The sequence below is a fragment of the Pogoniulus pusillus genome, chromosome Z (genome assembly GCF_015220805.1).
Source record: "Pogoniulus pusillus isolate bPogPus1 chromosome Z, bPogPus1.pri, whole genome shotgun sequence".
Classification (NCBI taxonomy): Eukaryota; Metazoa; Chordata; class Aves; order Piciformes; family Lybiidae; genus Pogoniulus; species Pogoniulus pusillus.
In genome coordinates this window covers 3,318,481-3,340,774 of record NC_087309.1, presented here as the reverse complement: position 1 = coordinate 3,340,774, position 22,294 = coordinate 3,318,481, and the positions used below count along the sequence as shown (strand labels likewise).

Genomic DNA, 22,294 nt, shown 5'->3' with positions numbered 1-22,294 from the left:
CAGTGTGCCCAGGTGGGCAGCAGAGCCAATGGCATCCTGGCCTGGATCAGGAGCAGTGTGGCCAGCAGGACAAGGGAGGTTCTTCTGCCCTTGTACTCAGCACTGGTCAGGTCACACCTTGAGTGCTGTGTCCAGTCCTGGGCCCCTTAATTCAAGAGAGATGTTGAGGTGCTGGAATGTGTCCAGAGAAGGGCAACAAAGCTGGTGAGGGGCCTGGAGCACAAACCCTATGAGGAGAGGCTGAGGGATCTGGGGGTGTGCAGCCTGCAGAAGAGGAGGCTCAGGGCAGACCTCATTGCTGTCTACAACTACCTGAAGGGAGGCTGTAGTCAGGTGGGGTTGGGCTCTTCTGCCAGGCAAGCAGCAACAGAACAAGGGGACACAGTCTCAATTTGTGCCAGGGGAGGTCTAGGCTGGATGTTAGGAGGAAGTTGTTGGCAGAGAGAGTGATTGGCATTGGAATGGGCTGCCCAGGGAGGTGGAGGAGGCACTGTGCCTGGAGGTCTTCAAGAAAAGCCTGGCTGAGGCACTTAGTGCCATGGTCTGGTTGACTGGCTAGGGCTGGGTGCTAGGTTGGCCTGGATGATGTTGGACGTCTCTTCCAACCTGGTTGATTCTATGATTCTATGATTCAAAGGGAAAAAATTCCTCCTCATGTTTAAATAGAACTTCCTATGACTCAGCTTCCACCCACTGCCTCTTTTCCTGTCACTGGGCATCACCCAGCAGAGCCTGCCTCCAGCCTCCTGCCACTCACCCTGCATATCCTTATAACCATTGCTGAGGTCACCTCTCAGTCTCCTCCTCTCCAGCAGCACAGCCCCAGCTCCCTCAGGCTCTCCTCCTAACAGAGCTGTTCCATTCCCTGCAGCAGCTTTGTGGCTCTGTGCTGGACTCTCTCAAGCAGTTCTATGTCCCTCTCAAACAATGAGGCCCAAAACTGGACACAGTACTCCAGATGTGGCCTCAGCAGGGCAGAGTAGAGAGGCAGGAGAACCTCCCTCGACCTGCTGACCACAGCCCTTCTAATCCAGCCCAGAATGGCATTGCCCCTCCTGGCCACAAGACCACATTGCTGGCTCATGGTCAACCTCCCATCCACTAGGACCCCCCAGATCCTTATCCCCTTTGCTGCCTTCCAACAGGTCAGTCCCCAGCCTGCACTGATCCCAGGTGCCAGACTCTACACGTGCCCTTGTTGAATGTCATTAAATGCACCATTTGACTCAGATACACTCTGGTTGTGTGAGAGGACCAGCAGCACAACTATTCCCAGTGAAAAATGCAAACACAGAGTAGCTTTGACTCAGCACTTCCGTTCCTCCAGGTTAAGTGAAGAAGTGAGAGCAGTGTCATTTTTGACACATTAACACTGTTCATCTCTCCTTGCAATGGTTTGTCATCGATAGGTCTACCTGGAACTTTTCATCACCTGTGCACATTCTCCAAGCATCCAGAGGAAGAGATTACTCAGAGTCATTTGTTATTCTTCTCTGTATAATTGCTGGTACACCATGGGGGGGTTTGATGGATAGTTGCAGGAGTGTGTGCACGAATTTCAACTCTTTGCAAGCACCTGGCTCTGTCTAGCAGAAAAAAAATTAGCTGTGACTGATGCTGGGTCATCAGTTATTGGGTCACGAGGGATAAGAAACTCACTGAGCTAAAGTATTTCAGAGGACGTTTGAGGTTGACTCGTGTGTCTGAAAACAAATTGCTGAGATGCAGATATGGACACACAACATTTTAAGGGATACATCAAAAGCTTTTTTGAAACCCATGAAAATTGTTTTTTATCAGGAGTCTGGAAAAAGGAGTGGATGCAAAATGGTTCCAGAGAGTGGTGGTGAATGGTGCCACATCCAGCTGGCAGCTGTCACTAGTGGTGTCCCTCAGGGATCAGTGCTGGGCCCCATCCTCTTTAACTTCTTCATAGATGATCTGGATGAGGGCATGGAGTCAGTCATCAGCAAGTGTGCAGATGACACCAAGCTGGGGGCAGATGTGACTGAGTTGGAGGGCAGAAGGGCTCTGCAGTGGGACCTTGACCGTCTGGACAGATGGGCAGAGTCCAAGGGGATGGGGTTCAATAGCTCCAAGTGCAGGGTGCTGCACTTTGGCCACAGCAACCCCATGCAGAGATACAGGCTGGGGTTGGAGTGGCTGGAGAGCAGCCAAACAGAGAGGGATCTGGGGGTGCTGATTGATACCTGCCTGAACATGAGCCAGCAGTGTGCCCAGGTGGCCAAGAGAGCCAGTGGCATCCTGGCCTGCATCAGGAATGGTGTGGCCAGCAGGAGCAGGGAGGTCATTCTGCCCCTGTACTCTGCACTGGTTAGACCACACCTTGAGTGCTGTGTTCAGTTCTGGGCCCCCCAGTTTAGGAGGGACATTGAGATGCTTGAGTGTGTCCAGAGAAGGGCAACGAGGCTGGGGAGAGGCCTTGAGCACAGCCCTACGAGGAGAGGCTGAGGGAGCTGGGATTGGTTAGCCTGGAGAAGAGGAGGCTCAGGGGTGACCTCATTGCTCTCTACAACTACCTGAGGGGAGGTTGTGGCCAGGAGGAGGTTGCTCTCTTCTCTCAGGTGGCCAGCACCAGAACAAGAGGACACAGCCTCAGGCTGTGCCAGGGGAGATTTAGGGTGGAGGTGAGGAGAAAGTTCTTCCCTGAGAGAGTCATTGGACACTGGAATGGGCTGCCCGGGGAGGTGGTGGAGTCGCCGTCCCTGGAGCTGTTCAAGGCAGGACTGGACGTGGCACTTGGTGCCATGGTCTGGCCTTGAGCTCTGTGCTAAAGGGTTGGACTTGATGATCTGTGAGGTCTCTTCCAACCTTGGTGATACTGTGTGATACTGTGATACTGTGATACTGTGATACTGTTCTGCCTCGGTTCTAGTTGAGATTTCCCAGAGACTCAAATACAGTTAATAGAACCAATAACAATCTATAGGATGCTTTTCCCTCCCCCCTTTTTCAAAGAAAAGGAATTAGATGTAGAGAGGAAAAGGTAAAACACACCCAAATAAACAATCTCACTTCGATTTGGAAGTTAAAAGAGAAAACTTTAACAATAAATAAAAGGTATTTGAGGTAGGGGAGTTACAAAGAGGTATAGGAAGGGAAACACAATACTCTCTCTCTATATATATACACAATCATATTGATGGCAATGGGTTTTGTCCACCTCACAAACTGATGGCAATGTGGTAAAACAAAGAGCATCAGGAATAGGAGGGTGGTGGTGTCAGGCAGGGAGGCAGGGCAAGAGAGAATGAAACAGGAGTGTGATCTGTGTTAGATAGGATTGTCCTGCTCTGGCAGAGGGGTTGGATTGGATGATCTCCTTGGGTCCCTTCCAACCCCTAACATCCTGTGAGCCTGTGATCCTCTTGTATAGGGTTAACACTCCAGGGGTAATAACCCTGAACCTGACTGTAGGTGGTCTTGTCTGGGTGCTAGGTTGGACTGGATGATCTTGGAGGTCTCTTCCAACTTGGCTGACTCTATGATTGTAAAATACAACAGCCTGAGAAAGGTCTGTTAAGAGGTTCCTGTCCTGCAGCCACCCAGGCATTTTCCTGCTGAGTTCAACGAGATTTAGAGCTGAGACAGAACTGCAGGACTGTGATGGCTTACAGCATCTTAAACAGCACAGACTTCAGTGAAGATGCAGTTGTTCCATGCCTCTCAGTGTTAAATCCTCTCGGAGCCAAAGAAAGCCTTTATGGAAGCAGTTTTCTGGTTTAAGTACTCAGAAATGCAACTGGAATTAATTTAGGCCTGGCCCCCACATAGGTTACCTTTTGTTATTTCCCTACCTCAGATACCTTTTAAAGTTATTGTTAAACTCAGTTTAGGGAAGAGAAAATAGCAAATACAAAATGTATAAATACAACCCAATTGTGATGGTGATAACCACGTGGTGAAGCAAAGGGAACTCGAGAACAGATGGTGATGATGGTATGCAGAGAGCAGAGTGTGCAGAGTGGTGCAAAGAGAGCGTGAAACAGGGAGCCCCCCTGCTTTTATGGCACAGGAAGGGGGAGTGGGCTAACCATCACCTGGTGGTGTTCAGACCCACCCCTGGGGAGGGGTCAAGGAAAAGGCTGGGGACAGAGTGGCTGGAGAGCAGCCAGGAGGAAAGAGACCTGGTGGATAGTAGCTGAAGATGAGGCAGCAGTGTGCCCAGGTGGGCAGGAGAGCTAATGGCATCCTGGGCTGCATCAGGAGCAGTGTGGCCAGCAGGACAATGGAGGTTCCTCTGCCCCTGTGCTCAGCACTGCTCAGGCCACACCTTGAGTACTGTGTCCAGTTCTGGGCTCCTCAATTCAAGAGAGATGTTGAGGTGCTGGAAGGTGTCCAGAGAAGGGCAGCAATGCTGGTGAGGGGCCTGGAGCACAAATCCTGTGAGGAGAGGCTGAGGGATCTGGGGGTGTGCAGCCTGCAGAAGAGGAGGCTCAGGGCAGACCTCATTGCTGTCTACAACTACTTGAAGGGAGGTTGTAGCCAGGTGGGGTTGGTCTCTTCTGCCAGGCAAGCAGCAACAGAACAAGTGGACACAGTCTCAAGTTGTGTCAGGGGAGGTCTAGTCTGGATGTTAGGAGGAAGTTGTTGTCAGAGAGAGTGATTGGCATTGGAATGGGCTGCCCAGGGAGGTGGTGGAGGCACCATCCCTGGAGGTGTTGAAGCCAAGCCTGGAGGTATTGAAGCCAAGCCTGGATGGGGCACTTAGTGCCATGGTCTGGTTGATTGGCCAGGACTGGGTGCTAGGTTGGACTGGATGATCTTGGAGGTCTCTTCCAACCTATTTGATTCTATGATTCTAAGACCACCTAGGGTCAGGTTCAGGGTTACTCCCCCTGGAGTGTTAACCCTGTACACCTGTGAGGAGGGTGGTGCTGTCAGGCAGGGAGGCAGGGCAAGAGAGAACAAAACAGGCAGTCCCTCTGTTTTTGTAGGGGGCTAGATAGGAAGTGGGAGTGGGCTAAACACTACACCAGGAGTAAAGTTCAGACCCTTCCCTGGGGAGCAGTGGGTTGGACCTGGGGTCAGGTTGAAGACCACTCCCCCAGGAGGATTAATGCTTTACAGGTTCACAGCCCAGGTGTAAAGAAAGCTGTAAATATTAAACACTCACAAAGTGCTTACCAAAGTTTGCAGCCTTTGGAATACCCCTTGAAATTTCTGCAAAGCAATTAAGTACTTGTTGCTAGAAATGCCAGGAGTTTGGCAGAGGCCAGAAGACCTGTAGTTTCCGTGCAACTTACCTGTAATATTCTTTGTCAGGTTCTAAAGTACCTCTTGGACTTCAGTGGAATTTAATTCAAGCTCTAAATCCTCTAATATAAAAGAGAATAAATTTTATTGCAGTGAGATTAGTCTTGCTGCCCCTGATTAACACCCAGTTTTTCCCATAGCTCTGCTAGTCTATGCTTGAAAACTTGGAAACATAGAGTCTTAGAATGTATTGGGTTGGAAGGGATCCTTGAAGGTCATCTTGCCTGTTGCTGCCTGAACAGGGACAAAAGCAGCCACAACCTTTGAATTAAGTGTCCTTTATTGCATACAAATGTTCCTTGTTTCATGCCCATGAAAGTCTAAGTCCAAGACCAAGATCCCTGTCACATGGTGGTGCCTCATTCTATACCATTGTACAAATTACTCATTAGCATAATCCCACCTGGAGTCCTGCATCCAGCTCTGGAGCCCCTATGACAAAGATGTGGAGATGCTGGAGTGTGTCCAGAGCAGGGCCAGGAGGATGCTCAGAGGGCTGCAGCAGCTCTGCTGTGAGCACAGACTGAAAGAGTTTGGGCTGTGCAGGCTGGAGCAGAGGAGGCTCCCAGGTGACCTTCTTGTGGCCTTCCAAAGATCTGAAGGGAGCCTACAAAAAAGCTGGGGAGGGACTTTTTAGGCTGTCAGGGAGTGACAGGACTGGTGGGAATGGAGCAAAGCTGGAGGTGGGGAGAGTCAGAGTGGATGTGAGGAGGAAGTTGTTGATCATGAGAGTGGTGAGAGGCTGGACTGGGTTGCCCAGGGAGGTGGTTGAGGCCCCATGGCTGGAGGTGTTTGAGGCCAGGCTGGCTGAGGCTGTGGGCAGCCTGCTCTAGTGTGAGGTGTCCCTGGGCATGGCAGGGGGGTTGAAACTAGATGCTCCTTGTGGTCCTGTCCAACCTTGATTGATTCTATGATTTTATGATTCTGTAATATTGGTTGATGTCCAGCCCCCTTTTCAACAGACCTCATGCCTTGCTTTCCCTTTATTACCTTGCCTGTTGTCTCAGCCAGTTCTTCTCTCCTACATGGAAGACATTCTGAGCCCTGGGAACCCAAGGCCGCTTAGTCTGTACACAGCTCATTATTTTCCTTCTTACATTCCTTCTTCTTGCATTCCCACACTTGTCCACCCCTCATGTGGTGAGCAGGGATGTCTTTGACAAGATCATGTTGCTCACAGCTTCATCAGGTGTCTTGGGTTCAAATGCAGGTTCCCAGAGACTCTTATAAATTTGGTAGACCCAATGACAATTTTTAGGATTTATAGAGTGCCCTCCCCCTCTTCCCCCTCCTTTCCCCAAAAGACAGGGAGAGAGATAAAGGTAGGGACACCCAAATAAATCAATCTCACTCGATTTGGAAGTAAAAAAAAAGGAAAAGTTTAACAATAACTTAGAAAAAGGGATTGGAGGTAGGGGAGTTTACAAAGGATAAGGAAGGGAAAACAGCAAAATACAAACAGGGATGGATACAACCCGAGTGTGTGATGGTGTCTCTGCCTCGTGGCTGCCACGTGGTGTGCTGGTATGCAGTGTGTGTGTGTGTGTGTGATCATGAACGCAGGAAGGGAGAAAGAGCAAGAGGGAGAGACAGGGAGGTCCTGTCTCTTTTATACCACAGGAAGTGGGGGGAGTGGGCTAACCATCACCTGGAGTGTGGCCCACCCCTGAGGAGGGGCCAAGACCCCTAGGGTCAGGTTCAGGGTCACTCCCCCAGGAGTGTTAACCCTATACATCAGGTTTGACTTTGACCATCCCAGGGATGGGGCCTCCCTGTGAGCAACCCATTCCAGTGTTTCATCACCCTCATAGCAGAGAACTTCATAGAATCATACAATCAAGCAGGTTGGAAGAGACCTCCAACATCATCCAGTCCAACCTAGCACCCAGCCCTGGCCAAGCAACCAGACCATGGCACTAAGTGCCCCAGCCAGGCTTTACTTCAACATGTCCAGGGATGGTGACTCCACCACCTCCCTGAGCAGCCCATTCCAGTGCCAATCACTCTTTCTGACAACAACTTCCTCCTAAACATCCAGCCTAGACCTCCTCTGGCACAGCTTGAGGCTGTGTCCCCTTGTTCTGTTGCTGGTTGCCTGGCAGAAGAGCCCAATCCCACCTGGCTACAACCTCCCTTCAGGTAGTAGCAGTAGGCAGCAATGAGCTCTGCCCTGAACCTCCTCTTCTGCAGGCTGCACACCCCCAGATCCCTCAGCCTCTCCTCATAGGGTTTGTGTTCCAGGCCCTTCACCAGCCTTGTTGCCCTTCTCTGGACACCTTCCAGCACCTCAACATCTCTCTTGAATTGAGGAGCCCAGAACTGGACACAGCACTCAAGGTGTGGCCTGACCAGTGCTGAGTAGAGGGTCAGAAGAACCTCCCTTGTCCTGCTGCCCACACTGCTCCTGATGCAGGCCAGGATGCCATTGGCTCTGCTGCCCACCTGGGCACACTGCTGGCTCATCTTCAGCTACTATCTACCAGCACCCCCTGGTCCCTTTCTTCCTGTCTGCTTTCCATCCACTCGGTCCCCAGCCTGTAGTGCTGTTTGGGGTTGTTGTGACCAAAGTGCAGAACCCTGCACTTGGCCTTCTTCAATCTCATCCCATTGGCCTCTGCCCACCCATCCAGCCTGGCCAGGTCCCTCTGCAGGGCTCTCCTACCTTCCAACAGCTCCACAGCTGCTCCTAGCTTGGTGTCATCTACAAACTTACTGATGCAGGACTCAATTCCTCATAATATCCTACTTAAAAATACCCTGCTCTGCTTTGAGACTATTGCCCTTCATCCTATCACCACCTACCCTTCTGAACAGTTCCTCAAAAGCCTTCTTGTAACAGCCCTTTAAATTTTTGTCCCACTCATGAAGACATGTTCTCTATTCTAGAAGATAATAAAGTTGTTGGGACTTTTTTTTTTCCTGGTCATTATTACTTTATTTAATTGCAGCAATAATTTTATGTCACTGCTTAATAAAATAATTAAAAAAACCCAGAAGTCCTGTACTGCAGCAGTTACTTCACCATGTGAAAGAGCAAAAAAAAAAAAGGCATACAGGTTTAGCTGTACTTTTAAAAGCCTCATGCAGACATTTCCACCCCTTTCCCCCAGTGTGATTCTAACTGCTGTTCATCTGCTTCCTGTGAGGAGTTGCATGCCACTGTGGTTAGTGTTTTTCACAATCAGAATGGTGTTTTTTTCTGTTGTTCCATTTATATTTTTCTCACATTTCTCAGTCCTGGGGCTGTATTTTAATGGCAGCATGAATGAATGGAAGGCAGCACTTGTTCACAGGAGCACAAGATGTTAGGGGCTGGAAGGGACTCAAAGAGATCATCCTGGCCTGCATCAGGAACAGTGTGGCCAGCAGGACAAGGGAGGTTCTTCTGCCCCTGTACTCAGCACTGCTCAGGCCACACCTTGAGTGCTGAGTCCAGTTCTGGGCCCCTCAATTCAAGAAAGATGTTGAGGTGCTGGAAGGTGTCCAGAGAAGGGCAACAAAGCTGGTGAGGGGCCTGGAGCACAAATCCTGTGAGGAGAGGCTGAGGGAGCTGGGGGTGTGCAGCCTGGAGAAGAGGAGGCTCAGGGGTGATCTTATTACTGTCTGCAACTACCTGAAGGGACATTGTAGCCAGGTGGGGGGTGGCCTCTTCTCCCAGGCAACCAGCAATAGAACAAGGGGACACAGTCTCAAGTTGTGCCAGGGTAGGTATAGGCTGGATATTAGGAAGAAGTTCTTCACAGAGAGAGTGATTGGCATTGGAATGGGCTGCCCAGGGAGGTGGTGGAGGCACCATCCCTGGAGGAGTTCAAGCAAAGCCTGGCTGAGGCACTTAGTGCCATGGTCTGGTTGATTGGATAGGGCTGGGTGCTAGGTTGGACTGGATGAGCTTGGAGGTCTTTTCTAACCTGGTTGATTCTGTGATTCTGTGATTCTGTGATCCAGTCCAACCCCTCTACCAGACCAGGACCAGACAATCTAGCTCAGGGCACACAGGAACACATCCAGACAGGCCTTGAAAGGCTCCAGAGAAGAAGATTCCACAACCTCTCTGAGGAGCCTGTGCCAGTGCTTTGGGACCATTACAGTAAAGATGTTCCCCCTTGTGTTGAGGTGAAACCTCCTGTGCTGCAGCTTCCGCCCACTGATTGGTTGTATCCTGATTGGATAGGGTTGGGTGATGATAGGTTGGACTGAAAGATCTTGGGGGTCCCTTGCAAGCTGGTTGATTCTATGATTCTATGATTGCTCCTTGTGCTATCCCAGGGAGCAGTGAGCAGAGCCTATCCCCCCCTTTCCTGACCCCAAGCTCTCAGATATTTATAAACATTGATTGAATCCCCTCTCAGTCTTCTCCAAACTAAGCAGCCCCAGGTCCCTCAGCTTCTACTCATCAGGCAGTGCTCCAGTACTCTCATCATCCTCACAGCCCTCCCTTGGACCCTCTCCAGCAGATCCCTGTCCCTCTTTTACTGGGGAGCCCAAAACTGACGGCAGTACTCAAGATGAGGTCTTAGCAGGGCAGAAGGTAAGGAGAACTTCCCTTGATCTGCTGGACACACTCTTCCTAATACACCCCAGGATCCCATTGGCCTCTTGGCCACAAAGGCACATTGCTGCCCTATGGAAGCTCTCCACCAGGACCCCCAGGTCCCTCTCCACAGGGCTGCTCTCCAGCAGATCACCTCCCAGCCTGTACTGGTGTAGTTTGTTATTCCTCCACAGGTGCAGGACTCAGCATTTATCCTTGCTGAACCCCCTTTGGTTCCTCTGTGCCCAGCTCTCCAGACTCCAGTTGGTGTATATTGGCTGATAGTATTTGCCCCATTCATTAATGCTATCTACACTGCAGTAAAATATGTGTTACATTTGTTACATTATTATAAATAGGTTTTAAAAGTCTCAATGCTTTTTTTTTTTTTTGCTGCAGACAATGTGAGTGCTCACAATAGTTGGTTACAGTATTTGTCTGATAATAAAATTCAGAATGCTGCCATAACTTTTTGTATAGCTCTGAATATGAGCTTCAGTGGAGCACTTCACCTGCTGATGTGTGCTGTGAGGGATGGACTCTTCTGAAAGCTCCAGAGTGGAAGAACAAGATTAGTTTTCCTTTAGTGTAGTTGCATTGGGTTTTAAGAGCTCTACTGAAAGGTAGCAAAGTGTTTCATGGCACAGTAGTGATATATACCAAGTGATGAGGTATTTTGCTAATCACTTCTTCATATATGGTCAAAAAACATTTATCCTTCACTGGTTCTGGTAGATGAAGGCCAAAAGGAGAGTTAGTGTAAGGAGCCTTGTCCTAGATCCAAGTAACACTAGTAATTTTTGCTTATTCATAAAATCATAGAATCAGCCAGGTTGGAAGAGACCTCCAAGCTCAGCCAGCCCAACCTAGCATCCAGCCCTAGCCAAGCAACCAGACCATGGCACTAAGTGCCTCATCCAGGCTTGGCTTCAACACTGTGACACTGTGATACTTTCAGGGATGGGGACTTCACCACCTCCCTGGGCTGCTCATTCCAATGCCAATCACTCTCTCTGACAACAACTTCCTCCTAACATCCCCTGGCACAGCTTGAGATTGTGTCCTTTGTTCTGTTGCTGGTTGTGTGGGAGAAGAGCCCAACCCCACCTGGCTACAGCCTCCCTTCAGGTAGCTGTAAACAGCAATGAGCTCTGCCCTGAGCCTCCTCTGCTGCAGGCTGCACACCCCCAGCTCCCTCAGCCTCTCCTCACAGGGCTGTGCTCCAGGCCCCTCACCAGTTTTGTTGCCCTTCTCTGGACACCTTCCAGCACCTCAACATCTCTCTTAAATTGAGGAGTCTAGAACTGGACACAGCACTCAAGGTGCAGCCTGACCAGTTCTCAAGACAATTGTTCTAAGGTCAGATTTGATTCTGGTTTTTTTTCACATACAATTTACAAGTTTTGTTTGTGTGAAATCCCACAGTGCACCTTCCAAAACATTGGAATTTCCACCTCCTATTTTTGATGTGATTTATTCCCAAGGTATTAGGTTTCAAACTGGATCTCAGACCTATTGATAATGAAGAGTGTGCCTGTATTCTGATCCTTGCAGAACTGCTTTTCTTTCATTTGAGGAAAAATGCTGTTAGGAAGCAAAATAATATGGAGGATCTGGATTCAGGATTTAGTGGTGCTCTTATTGCAGCAGAAGAATCATAGAATGGTCAGGGTTGGAAGTGGCCTCTAGAGGTCATAGAATCATAGAATCATAGAATCATAGAATCATAGAATCAACCAGGTTGGAAGAGACCTCCAATGTTGGGAATCACGTTCGGTGGAGCGCTATGGGAAGATGACTCTTTGGTCACCAATATGGTTAGATGGTCAAATCCCCTTTATTTCCGTGATACAGTGACTTATATGCACTCTAGCAAGAGGCGTGCTCAGCTTAAGATTGATTACAGTCAGAGGGTCCAGAGTTACATGTAAGGTGTGCATAGGTTAACTTATCACAACATTCTAAGGGTCAGCCTCCCAGACCACCCACTCCAGCCCCTTTGGTTATCTAGTCTCTGCCCACTGCAGCTGTGTGTGGGGTGCTCAGTTGTTTACATCTCGATTTCCTGGCCTCGCTGGGAACCAAGGACGTTCTCAGCACCAGTTACCCATGTTTATGACTTTATGTCCTCGACTGGTGAGAAATTCTTCCACACTCCAAGATCATCCAGGCCAACCTAGCACCCAGCCCTAACCAATCAACTAGACTATGGCACTAAGTGCCTCATCCAGTCTTTTCTTGAAGACCCCCAGGGACGGTGCCTCCACCTGTCCTGCCCCCCTGCAGCCAGCAGGGACATCTCCACCAGACCAGGTCACTCAGGGCCCTGTCAAGCCTTACTTTGAATGTCCCCAGGGGCCTCAGCCACCTCCCTGGGCAACCTGTTCCAGTGCTCCACCACCATCATAGTAAACAACTAACAGCCAATCTAAATCTGCTCTTCTCATGCTTGAACCTGTTGCCCTGATCCTGTCACTTCATGCTGGATGTTAGGAAGAAGTTCTTGACAGAGAGAGTGATTGGCACTGGGAGGTGGTGGAGACGCTGTCCCTGGAGGTGTTGAAGCCAAGCCTGGTCGGGGCACTTAGTGCCATGGTCTGGTTGCTTGGCCCGGTATGGGTGCTAGGTTGGGCTGTATGATCTTGGATGTCTCTTCCAATCTGGATGATTCTATGAGTCTCTTCTGAATTCTGTAGGTGTAGATTAAGAATAGGAAACCCTGTTTGCTCTTCTCTTGCATCTTGCTGTCGATCAGCATCAGACTACTGTGTGATTCCACGTGCCATGAATCTTGTCTTCTTTCTGCAGCAAATTTGCAAGTGGTAACATTAGCACATGGAGCTCAGGCCCTAGTAGAGGCAGCTAGAACTGGAATAGAAACTAGATCACAATTTCCACACTTAATAAAGCAGTAAGTCAGCTGCTGCCATGGGTTGAATTGTTACAACTGTTTCATAGCCATAAATCTTAGACTTGCACCAGATGCTTTGTGCTGCTCCTGCTGTGCTAAACAGCTGGAAATTCAGCTTAAAGAAGATGAGATAACCTGAGTTTAATGGGAACATGCACTCCAGCTCCAGTGTCACTGCTGTGTCTTCAGGCTGTGGGTCTGATTGAAGAGTCTATACCATGATAGATTAAAAACTGCAGTTCAAGGCACTGGAATCAATATTGCAAACCACTGTATAGAAGTGAAGCTGCTTCTTTGTATGACATGCATTGTCACAGTAACCTTTGTTGCTTCTTTTTTAGTTTTCATAGATCATTTTCTTTGCCCCAGGGGGAATATTTTACCTGGTAATATGATCTGTTTGACCACTGGGCTCCTTTTTAGGTAGCCTTGAGCAGTAACAGTAGTGTCAGATGCAGGTGACTCTGCTTGTTCTGCATGAAATTGGGCAGATTAATCTGAAAAACAGCAATCTTGTACTACATCCTCATCTAGTTGGTGAAGTAGTTCCCAGGTGCAGATGGACCTTTCCAAGACAATCTTTCTGAGGAAGAAACAGATACTATTAAAATGTATTGGGAAAGGCTTGCCAGGAGACTCGTGTGAGTAGAAGCTGAGGTTGTGGATGTGTGCGCTAATAGGGCAGTCTAGAGAGGAGGAGGCTCCAAGGTGACCTTACTGTGATCTTTCAGCATCTTAAGGGGGCCTACAAGAAAGTTGGGGAGGGACTTTTTAGGCTGTCAGGTAGTGATTGGAGGGGAGGGAATGGAACAAAGCTGGAAATGGGTCCTCCAGCATGAGGATGGTGAGACCCTGGAAGAGGTTTCCCAGGGAGGTGGTGGCAGCATCATCCCTAGAGGTGTTTAAGGCCAGGCTGAATGAGGCTATGGCCAGCCTGACCTAGAGTCAGGTGCTCCTGCCTATGGCAGGGGGTTTGGAACTATCACAGTATCACAGTATTATCAGGATTGGAAGAGACCTCACAGATCATCAAGTCCAACCCTTTACCACAGAGCTCAAGGCTAGACCATGGCACCAAGTGCCACGTCCAATCTTGCCTTGAACAGCTCCAGGGACGGCGACTCCACCACCTCCCCGGGCAGCCCATTCCAGTAGCCAATGACTCTCTCAGTGAAGAACTTTCTCCTCACCTCGAGCCTAGATGATCCTTGTGGTCCCTTCCAACCCTGACTGATTCTATGATTTCAGGCAATAAGAAATTTACATTTAAAACGTTTAAGCAGTGAAACATGACAGCTCTCCCTGTTTTCTCATCTGGTGCTTTACTGTTTGTTAAATAACAAAAGTTAGGCTGTTTCTAGTATAAAGCTCATCCTGAGCTTATGGGTCAAGGCACATAGGCACTGTAGGATGCCTCCAGCAGAGGGTCAAAGCTGAATAAAACAGAAGTAATACCATCACTGAGGCTTTGTTTGCATCCGAAAGTTTAGCTGCCTTCATGTAGTTAAAGCACTATACCTGAACAAGCAGGGGGTGGCTGGCTGGTTAGAAAGTGTTTATGGGAATGGAAATAAATTATAGTGCTATAAGCTGTATTTATGGCACTGTAGCTGCAGTGAGGTTGTACAGAGGAACTGCATTGCCAGGAGGCAAAATCGCATCCCTTGCTGGAACGGTCACGTTGTACTTCTATGTGGGGGCCAGGCCTAAATTAATTCCAGTTGCATTTCTGAGTGCTTAAACCAGAAAACTGCTTCCATAAAGGCTTTCTTTGGCTCTGAGAGGATTTAACACTGAGAGGCATGGAACAACTGCATCTTCACTGAAGTCTGTGCTGTTTAAGATGCTGTAAGCCATCACAGTCCTGCAGTTCTGTCTCAGCTCTAAATCTCATTGAACTCAGTGGGAAAATGCTTGGGTGGCTGCAGGACAGGAACCTCTTAACAGAGGCTGTTGTATTTTACAATCACAGAATCAGCCAGGTTGGAAGAGACCTCCAAGATCATCCACTCCAACCTAGCACCCAGCCCTAGCCAGTCAACCAGACCATGACACTGAGTGCCCCATCCAGGCTTTGCTTCAACACCTCCAGGCACAGCGACTCCACCACCTCCCTGGGCAGCCCATTCCAATGCCAATCACTCTCTCTGACAACAACTTCCTCCTAACACCCAGCCTAGACCTGCCCTATTACAACTTGAGTGTGTCCCCTCGTTCTGTTGCTGGTTGCCTGGCAGAAGAGACTAGTTTTCTGACAAATCCAGGTGCACAGTCAATAGGAAGCAGTTTATCCTGAGTGTAGAAAAATGTGGCAAAGCCTGCTCCTGTGTGGCAATCACAGGGGCAAGCTGGGGACACAGAATTAAGTTTTGCTATGTTTGGTGTTTTTGCTTTTTGCCTCCACACTCTGCACACGATTGACATAAGATTACCAACCCATGCAGAAGTACCACCACCTGTCTCTGGGGGCTGCAACAAGGAATTTGTTCTCTCTGGGTATGAATTTAAATATGTGTGAGAAGAATGGGCTATCTAAAGGGCGGCTCCCACAGGAGCTTCCTCTGGCATAACATTTCACTGTTACTTCTCAGAGTACACTCATCTGGGAATGCTCAAGAGAGGACAGCACAGAGATCCCAACATATGATGAAGATGTGAATTTAGATGGAAAGAAGGGAATTAGACACTCTCTTTTCCCCCCCTTTTTTTCTCCTTTTGAAGGGGGAGTGATGAGGAACTAATGATGTAAAGAGCTTGAGATTAAACACAACTAGCATAACAGACTAATAGTTCTGCTGACTCGAGGACTGAACTAATTTTGTTCAGTTCTCGACTGAGTCAGTATTGTTGCTAATAAAAACTTGTGGTTTATTTTAATGGAAGTAAATGTCCCATTTTCAGGCATTTTGTTCTTTAGTGTTTCATTTGCATCTGTTTTAAATACTTTCCTCTGAAGTGGCAGCTCAAGCTCTTATTTTACTGTTTCCAACATATTAACATTCTATTTGGCTTGGCAGATAGGTTTTCTATTAATACCTTTCAGCTGGAGGTGACATCAGATTGTGCTGGCATTTTTTTTTTCAATAGGGGAACTTTTAACCACTGAGATCACAGAACAAAAATGCTTCACATGATTTTTACCTCCCTTTTCTCCCCTCTGATACTATTCATCTCAGTAGTAAAACCATGACTAGATTCAGTGGATGCTGGGTAAGACTCTGAATTTGCTTACAGTCATTACAGTAATTGATCCAAGACTGTTTTTAACCAACATCTTCTTAAACCTTCTCCTTTTAGAATCATAGAATGAATCAGGTTGGAAGAGACCTCAAAGGTTATCCAGTCCAACCTAGCACCCAGCCCTAGCCAGTCAACCAGACCATGGCACTAAGTGCCCCAGCCAGGCTTTGCTTGAACACCTCCAGGCGTGGCAACTCCACCACCTCCCTGAGCAGCCCATTCCAATGCCAATCACTCTCTCTGCCAACAACTTCCTCCTAACATCCAGCCTAGACCTGCCCTGGCACAACTTGGGACTGTGTCCCCTTCTTCTGTTGCTGGTTGCCTGGGAGAAGAGACCAACCCCACCTGACTACAGCCTCCCTGCAGGTAGCTGCAGACAGCAATGAGCTCTGCCCTGAGCCTCCTCTTCTGTAGGCTGCACACCCCCAGCTCCCTCAGCCTCTCCTCACAGGGCTGTGCTCCAGGCCCCTCCCCAGCCTTGCTGCCCTTCTCTGGACACCTTCCAGCACCTCAACATCTCTCTTGAGTTGAGGAGCCCAGAACTTCCTCCTAACATCCAGCCTTCTAGCCTCATCTCACAAAACCTACAGTATATATTTATTTCCTTTGTAGTTTCCATTTAATGTGCCATAGCTGCTACTGACAAAGCACATGACAGTGAAAAAAGGAAGAGAAACACACTTAGGGTTTCTGCTTGTGTAGAGTAACTGTGTGGGGAGATGACTTCTGCAGACTACATGGTCCATCTCCCACCCAAAGCAGAAGTAACCTCTGAAGTCAAGCTTGGCTTCAAAGTTAAATTAGGTTGTTGAGGACCTTAGAGAGATTATTTTTTTTTGCATATCTGCATTGATTTAAAAAAAATATTTAATTTCTTCAGCCCCTATTCTTGTCCTTAATATGAGAACTTTATTTTCCATGCATGTGTGGAGTTTCCTTGCCCTGCTAAAATGAATTAGGATATTTTAAAAATTGTATTGTCGTGTGGCTGAACATGAGCCAGCAGTGTGCCCAGGTGGCCAAGAGAGCCAGTGGCATCCTGGCCTGCATCAGGAATGGTGTGGTCAGCAGGAGCAGGGAGGTCATTCTGCCCCTGTACTCTGCACTGGTTAGACCACACCTTGAGTACTGTGTTCAGTTCTGGGCCCCCCAGTTTAGGAAGGACACTGAGATGCTTGAGCGTGTCCAGAGAAGGGCGACGAGGCTGGGGAGAGGCCTCGAGCACAGCCCTACGAGGAGAGGCTGAGGGAGCTGGGATTGGTTAGCCTGGAGAAGAGGAGGCTCAGGGGAGACCTTATTGCTGTCTACAACTACCTGAGGGGAGGTTGTGGCCAGGAGGAGGTTGCTCTCTTCTCTCAGGTGGCCAGCACCAGAACAAGAGGACACAGCCTCAGGCTGTGCCAGGGGAGATTTAGGGTGGAGGTGAGGAGAAAGTTCTTCCCTGAGAGAGTCATTGGACACTGGAATGGGCTGCCCGGGGAGGTGGTGGAGTCGCCGTCCCTGGGGCTGTTCAAGGCAGGATTGGACGTGGCACTTGGTGCCATGGTCTGGCCTTGAGCTCTGTGGTAAAGGGTTGGACTTGATGATCTGTGAGGTCCCTTCCAACCCTGATGATACTATGATGGTTTGGGTGTTACCTGCCCCCCTACACACACAAGATAATCACCCAGACTGGACTCAGCCAGCTGGAACTTAAAGAATGAAGCTTTATATTTACAGCTTAGCACAATATACAAGCAGGTATTTACAATCTATACAGCTATAGACAGAAATAGACAAGTTGAAGGTAACACAGAACACAGCAGCCCTCCCAGAAACCAGAGTGCCCAGAAGTGGCTCCCAACCACCCTTCCACCTTCTCACCCCTCTACCTTATCCCACTTTGCCTTACATTCAATGTGAGTCTGGAGAGTCAGACAGGAGGGTTAGATGCAGAAGGATTAGTTACACAGAGCCAGAGAGAGCAACTCTGTTTATCTATATTTATGATCTTGTTATTATCTATCTCAGCAAGCCTATGAGTGCAGCAGACATCACCACTGTTTCCTTTTCACAGCTTATCAACTAATTCCTCTTGCTAAAATATCCCAACTAGGCTCAAACTAGCATATGTGAAGTGAGTTCTAGAAAGACTTTTGTTTTCTTGCAGTCAAAGGCCACACTGGAAGATAATCCTTTGTAAGAATGTGCCCAGTCAGGCACAGCTTGGGGCTTCTGCCTTTCCTGGGGCTGATTAAAAAGGGAAGTGGGCAGGGAGGGCAAAGTGGTCACACCTGAGGTGGGAGGAGGCTCCAAGAGAACCCAGGTGCTCTGGGTTTGGGGCAAGAAAGGGGAAAAGGGGGTGGGAAAAGGGCAGGTATGGTGGAAAAGAGGAGTGATTTAGTTGGGGCAATTAACAAGTCAGGAATTACAAAATATGCAGTTAATTTTATTTCCAGAAAGCCCTGCCCACAGCTATATACTAATTAGTTAATTATTGGGTTCTAATTCCTTCAGGAACATCTCCACAAGGATGCTTCTGGGCAATTCATTCATTTAGGAGAATCAGAAAGTTGGAAAAGTTTAGCCACAAAATGGCTTTGCCTCACTTACAAATAGGCAGCCTGGAGCCCTAGGGCAAGTCTGTGCTGCTCACTGTGGTGGAGTAGGAATGTCAAGCTAGTCCCTGGATCCTTTGTGGCAGTATTGGAACTGCTCAGCCACTGAGAGGCTTCCAGATCTTCCCAGGGTGCTGGGAAAGAGGCAGAGGATCTCTGACCTGCTTCTGGTTCCTCTTGGCTCGGGGGTTTGCAGAGGTGCAGGCAGCAGCTCTTGCAGATGTGCAGAGAGCTCAATGTTGGTGTCACTTCTTGCCATGTCATGAGGCACTTAAATGTCTCCTGGTAAACCTGAAGCACTTAAGTTTCCAGGTAGTTCAATCCCAAAACATCAGAGCTGAGCTGGTCTGAGGCATGGGGCAGAGCAGAACATATTGTTCAAGAACAGTGAGGAAGAGGCAGCTCCCTGAGGCAGAGGCAGCAAGGCAGAGGCAGCTCAACCGCTTGCACCTTAGCTCCATTTCTATTACTTGCCCGAGTCCAAAGGCTCCTTTGGCCACAGAGATTCACCAATAATCAGAATGGCATTTGCCAAACTGACCATATAAGGTGACCCCAGGGCTTGCTCACCCTTATTTGGGCAAGACACAAGTGCATAAACACCTGTGGGTACCTGTTTATCACTTTGGGAGGGGACATAATGGCCCCAGCCCTTGTTTTCCCTCCAGCCCTTTCTTCCCCCATCAGCAGATGGGTGGGGCAAGGCAGGACATCTAATAGGCCTATTCGCCTTCTAGGACAGAGGTGGTGCTGAAAGGAGGGAGATGGAGAGGAAAAGGATGGAGATGAAAAAAAAGGGGAAGATGGGGGAAAGGAAGGAGATGGAAAGAAAAAGAGGAAGATGGGGAAAAATGGAAAGGAAAAGAAGGAAGTGGAGGCAAAGTGGGATAAAAAAATAACAAAAATGAAAACTGGACTGTGAAAAAAAAGAAGTGGTCTTGTTCTGGCAGGGTGATTTGGACTAGATGATCTTTTGAGCCCCATTCCATCCCCCTAATGTCTGTGGTTCTGTGCTTCTGTTATAGTCAAACAATCCTACACAGCAATTCTGGAGGCAGCAAAAGAGTGTGCAATCAGCAAGTATAAAACAGTAGCACTGACTTAGCTCTTCTGGTGGTAGATGGAGAAAGTCGTGGTGACAAAACCACCTAGAAGATGGATGTTGGTGATAGTAGGGGGCAGGTATTGTTCAAGTTGGGGTTTGGTTTTGTTTTGCATCACAGGGCAACATCCTCTACTGCACTGAAATACAACATTTCCTATTTTGTTCAGTATTCCCCTGTTTAAAATAGTGATGGTTTCTGCTGTGATGTATTCAGAGAATCAAAGTATCATAGAATGAACCAGGATGGAAGAGACCTCCAAGCTCATTCAGTCCAACCTAGCACCCAGCCCCAACTGATCAACTAGACCATGGCACTAAGTGCCCCATGCAGGCTTTTCTTGAGCACCTCCAGGCACAGTGACTCCACCACCTCCCTGGGCAGCCCATTCCAATGCCAGTCACTCTCTCTGGCAACAACTTCCTTCATTTTTGTAGTTTAGAAATAGTTGTGAGTGATGTGCAATGCAACCCAAAATTTATTGAGGACTGTGGCATTTCTGCTGTTGCCTGCTGAAGTCACTACAGACCCAAACACGTGCGATGCATTATTTAAACGTGTAACTCGACGCATACAAGTTACAGGGTTTGGGAGTGGAAAGAGCATGAATTATACAAGAGATAGCTTTCAGCATGCTACAGAGCTCCATTTTTTAGTGTCAAATAAAGACACTCCTTAACTTTAAAAAAAAAAAAAAAATTAAGAGTACTCAGTGAGTGCTTAGATAACTGAACAGACCTCACACCTATGATGCACATTTGTCCCAGAGTCACAGAATCTCTTAGACTGGAAAAGACCTTCAAGCTCATCAAGTCCAATCATTAGTTTCACACTGACAAGCCCTGAACTAAACCAAACCCCTCAGCACAACATCTAATCACTATGAATCACTGTGGTTGGAAAGGACCACCCACAGTGATTGTCCTGCTCTTAGCAGTGAGTTTAGTCAGGATCTCACTGCTTGGAAGGGAAAACCTGTGTGGGCTGAATCGAAAGACTAGGACAGTGTGTTTGGGTGACTGTTTCCTAGTGAAATAGACTTAGGTAATCAATGTAGTGAAGCTAACCTTGAGTGTGGCTGTGATTCTCTCAAATTTGATCTAACTTAGCTTGACAAAGGAGTTAGAGCCCAATATTGCTGCTACTGTTATAAATACAGGAGTTTGATGAGAACAAGTCTGAGCCACCCAGAGCCTTTGCTGGCCTTACAGGAATATACAGGAGAGCTCCAGCTGGTGAGAAATGCTTCCTACTGAGTCCTGAGTCAACCTCACAGAGCAGATGTGGGTGAACCTGGGCTTTTCTAAAAGCTCTGGTGTTCAGAAAACAGCTTTTCATTCATTCAATTAATTAATTAATTAGTTATAAGTGGAGATATTGTGAAATATTATGCTAAGGTGAATGTTATGCAGCCTTGATAATCTTTTTTAAGGTTGAAATCAGGACGAGTCCAATTTAGCAAAATAAACTTTCAAAATGGGCTTTACTTATATATATATATATATATATATATATGTATGTATTTTTTTCTTTCCCCCCCTTTCCTTTTATTCCAGCTGAGCGCTTCAAAAGCCATTAAAGTAGCTGTTACCTTTTGTCCTGGAAACTGTCAGGAACCTATAAATAACCATACAATAATACAGGGGCAGGGGAAAAAAAGGAATGTTATTGCAGCAGTTTATGTTGTTGTTATTAATTCTGTTGTTTTGTTGTGTTCTGTTTTTCTTTCTTTTCACAGTGTATCGTATTCAGTGCATGTCTCTGAGGATTACCCAGGTACAGTGCAATGTTCTTGTCTGTGGCATCTGTGTACATGTTACCCCAATTGGCTATATTGGTATGAGAGTATCTGAAAGGGTGTTGATGTCTTCCAGGTACATCCTCATGATAATCATTTTCCATTACTCAGATTATTTTCACGATCATTTCTCCTTTTGGGGCATCATTTTATGAGCTGGGTCCAGGGTGAAGAAGCCCTTGGTTCACAAGTTTGCAGACTGGAGCCTGCAATGCTTTCCTTGTCTGGAGCCAGCAGTGATAGGAGTGAGAAAGCACTCAGCTCCTCTTTGGCATGGTAGATAAAGGCTGCTCTTTCAAGAGGCTGAGCAGCCTGGCACAGGGCCAGCAAAGCACTTCTGCATTAGATGTTAATGAGACTACTCATGTTCTTCAAGTTAAGCCTGTGGACCAGGCATTGGTGCTTCTCAGGGTCAGTTTGAGACATGGATGTGTGTGTGGATATGTCTTTGGTAACATAAGCTTGCAAAGCTGTTTCTGGCTGCTTGGTCCTGGCTCCCTTTAATGCTCTGAGCTGGCTTGGCAAAAGCTTTTGTTTTAACTGTGTGGCCAAGCAGCACAAGGGGAATTACTCATGTAAAAGACAACCGGATGAGCAAAGTTACTTTTCAGCTAGCTCATTTCCCTGATTTCATAGAATCATAGAATCAACCAGGTTGGAAGAGACCTCCAAGATCACCCAGTCCAACCTAGCACCCATCTCTATCCAGTCAACTACACCTTCACAGAGAGACTGCACAAACACCTCAGGTGGCACAGAGGTTCACAGAAGTAGGAGAAGTAGGAGAGGGAAGTAGGTATGAAGGCAAACAGGCTGTGTGCAAGTAGAGATACC

The 22,294-nt window shown here is 47.9% G+C and overlaps 1 protein-coding gene across 2 annotated transcripts in view; it reads left to right on the top strand.

The window, feature by feature from the left end:
* The window catches only part of PARP8 (poly(ADP-ribose) polymerase family member 8), a 233,677-nt gene that overhangs the window by 82,982 nt on the left and 128,401 nt on the right, over positions 1-22,294 (top strand). For both annotated transcript variants that reach the window (XM_064176855.1, XM_064176854.1), the window contains exon 3: positions 21,401-21,438. In XM_064176855.1, coding sequence (XP_064032925.1) covers positions 21,401-21,438 — 38 coding nt within the window. The remainder of the gene's footprint in view (positions 1-21,400; positions 21,439-22,294) is intronic.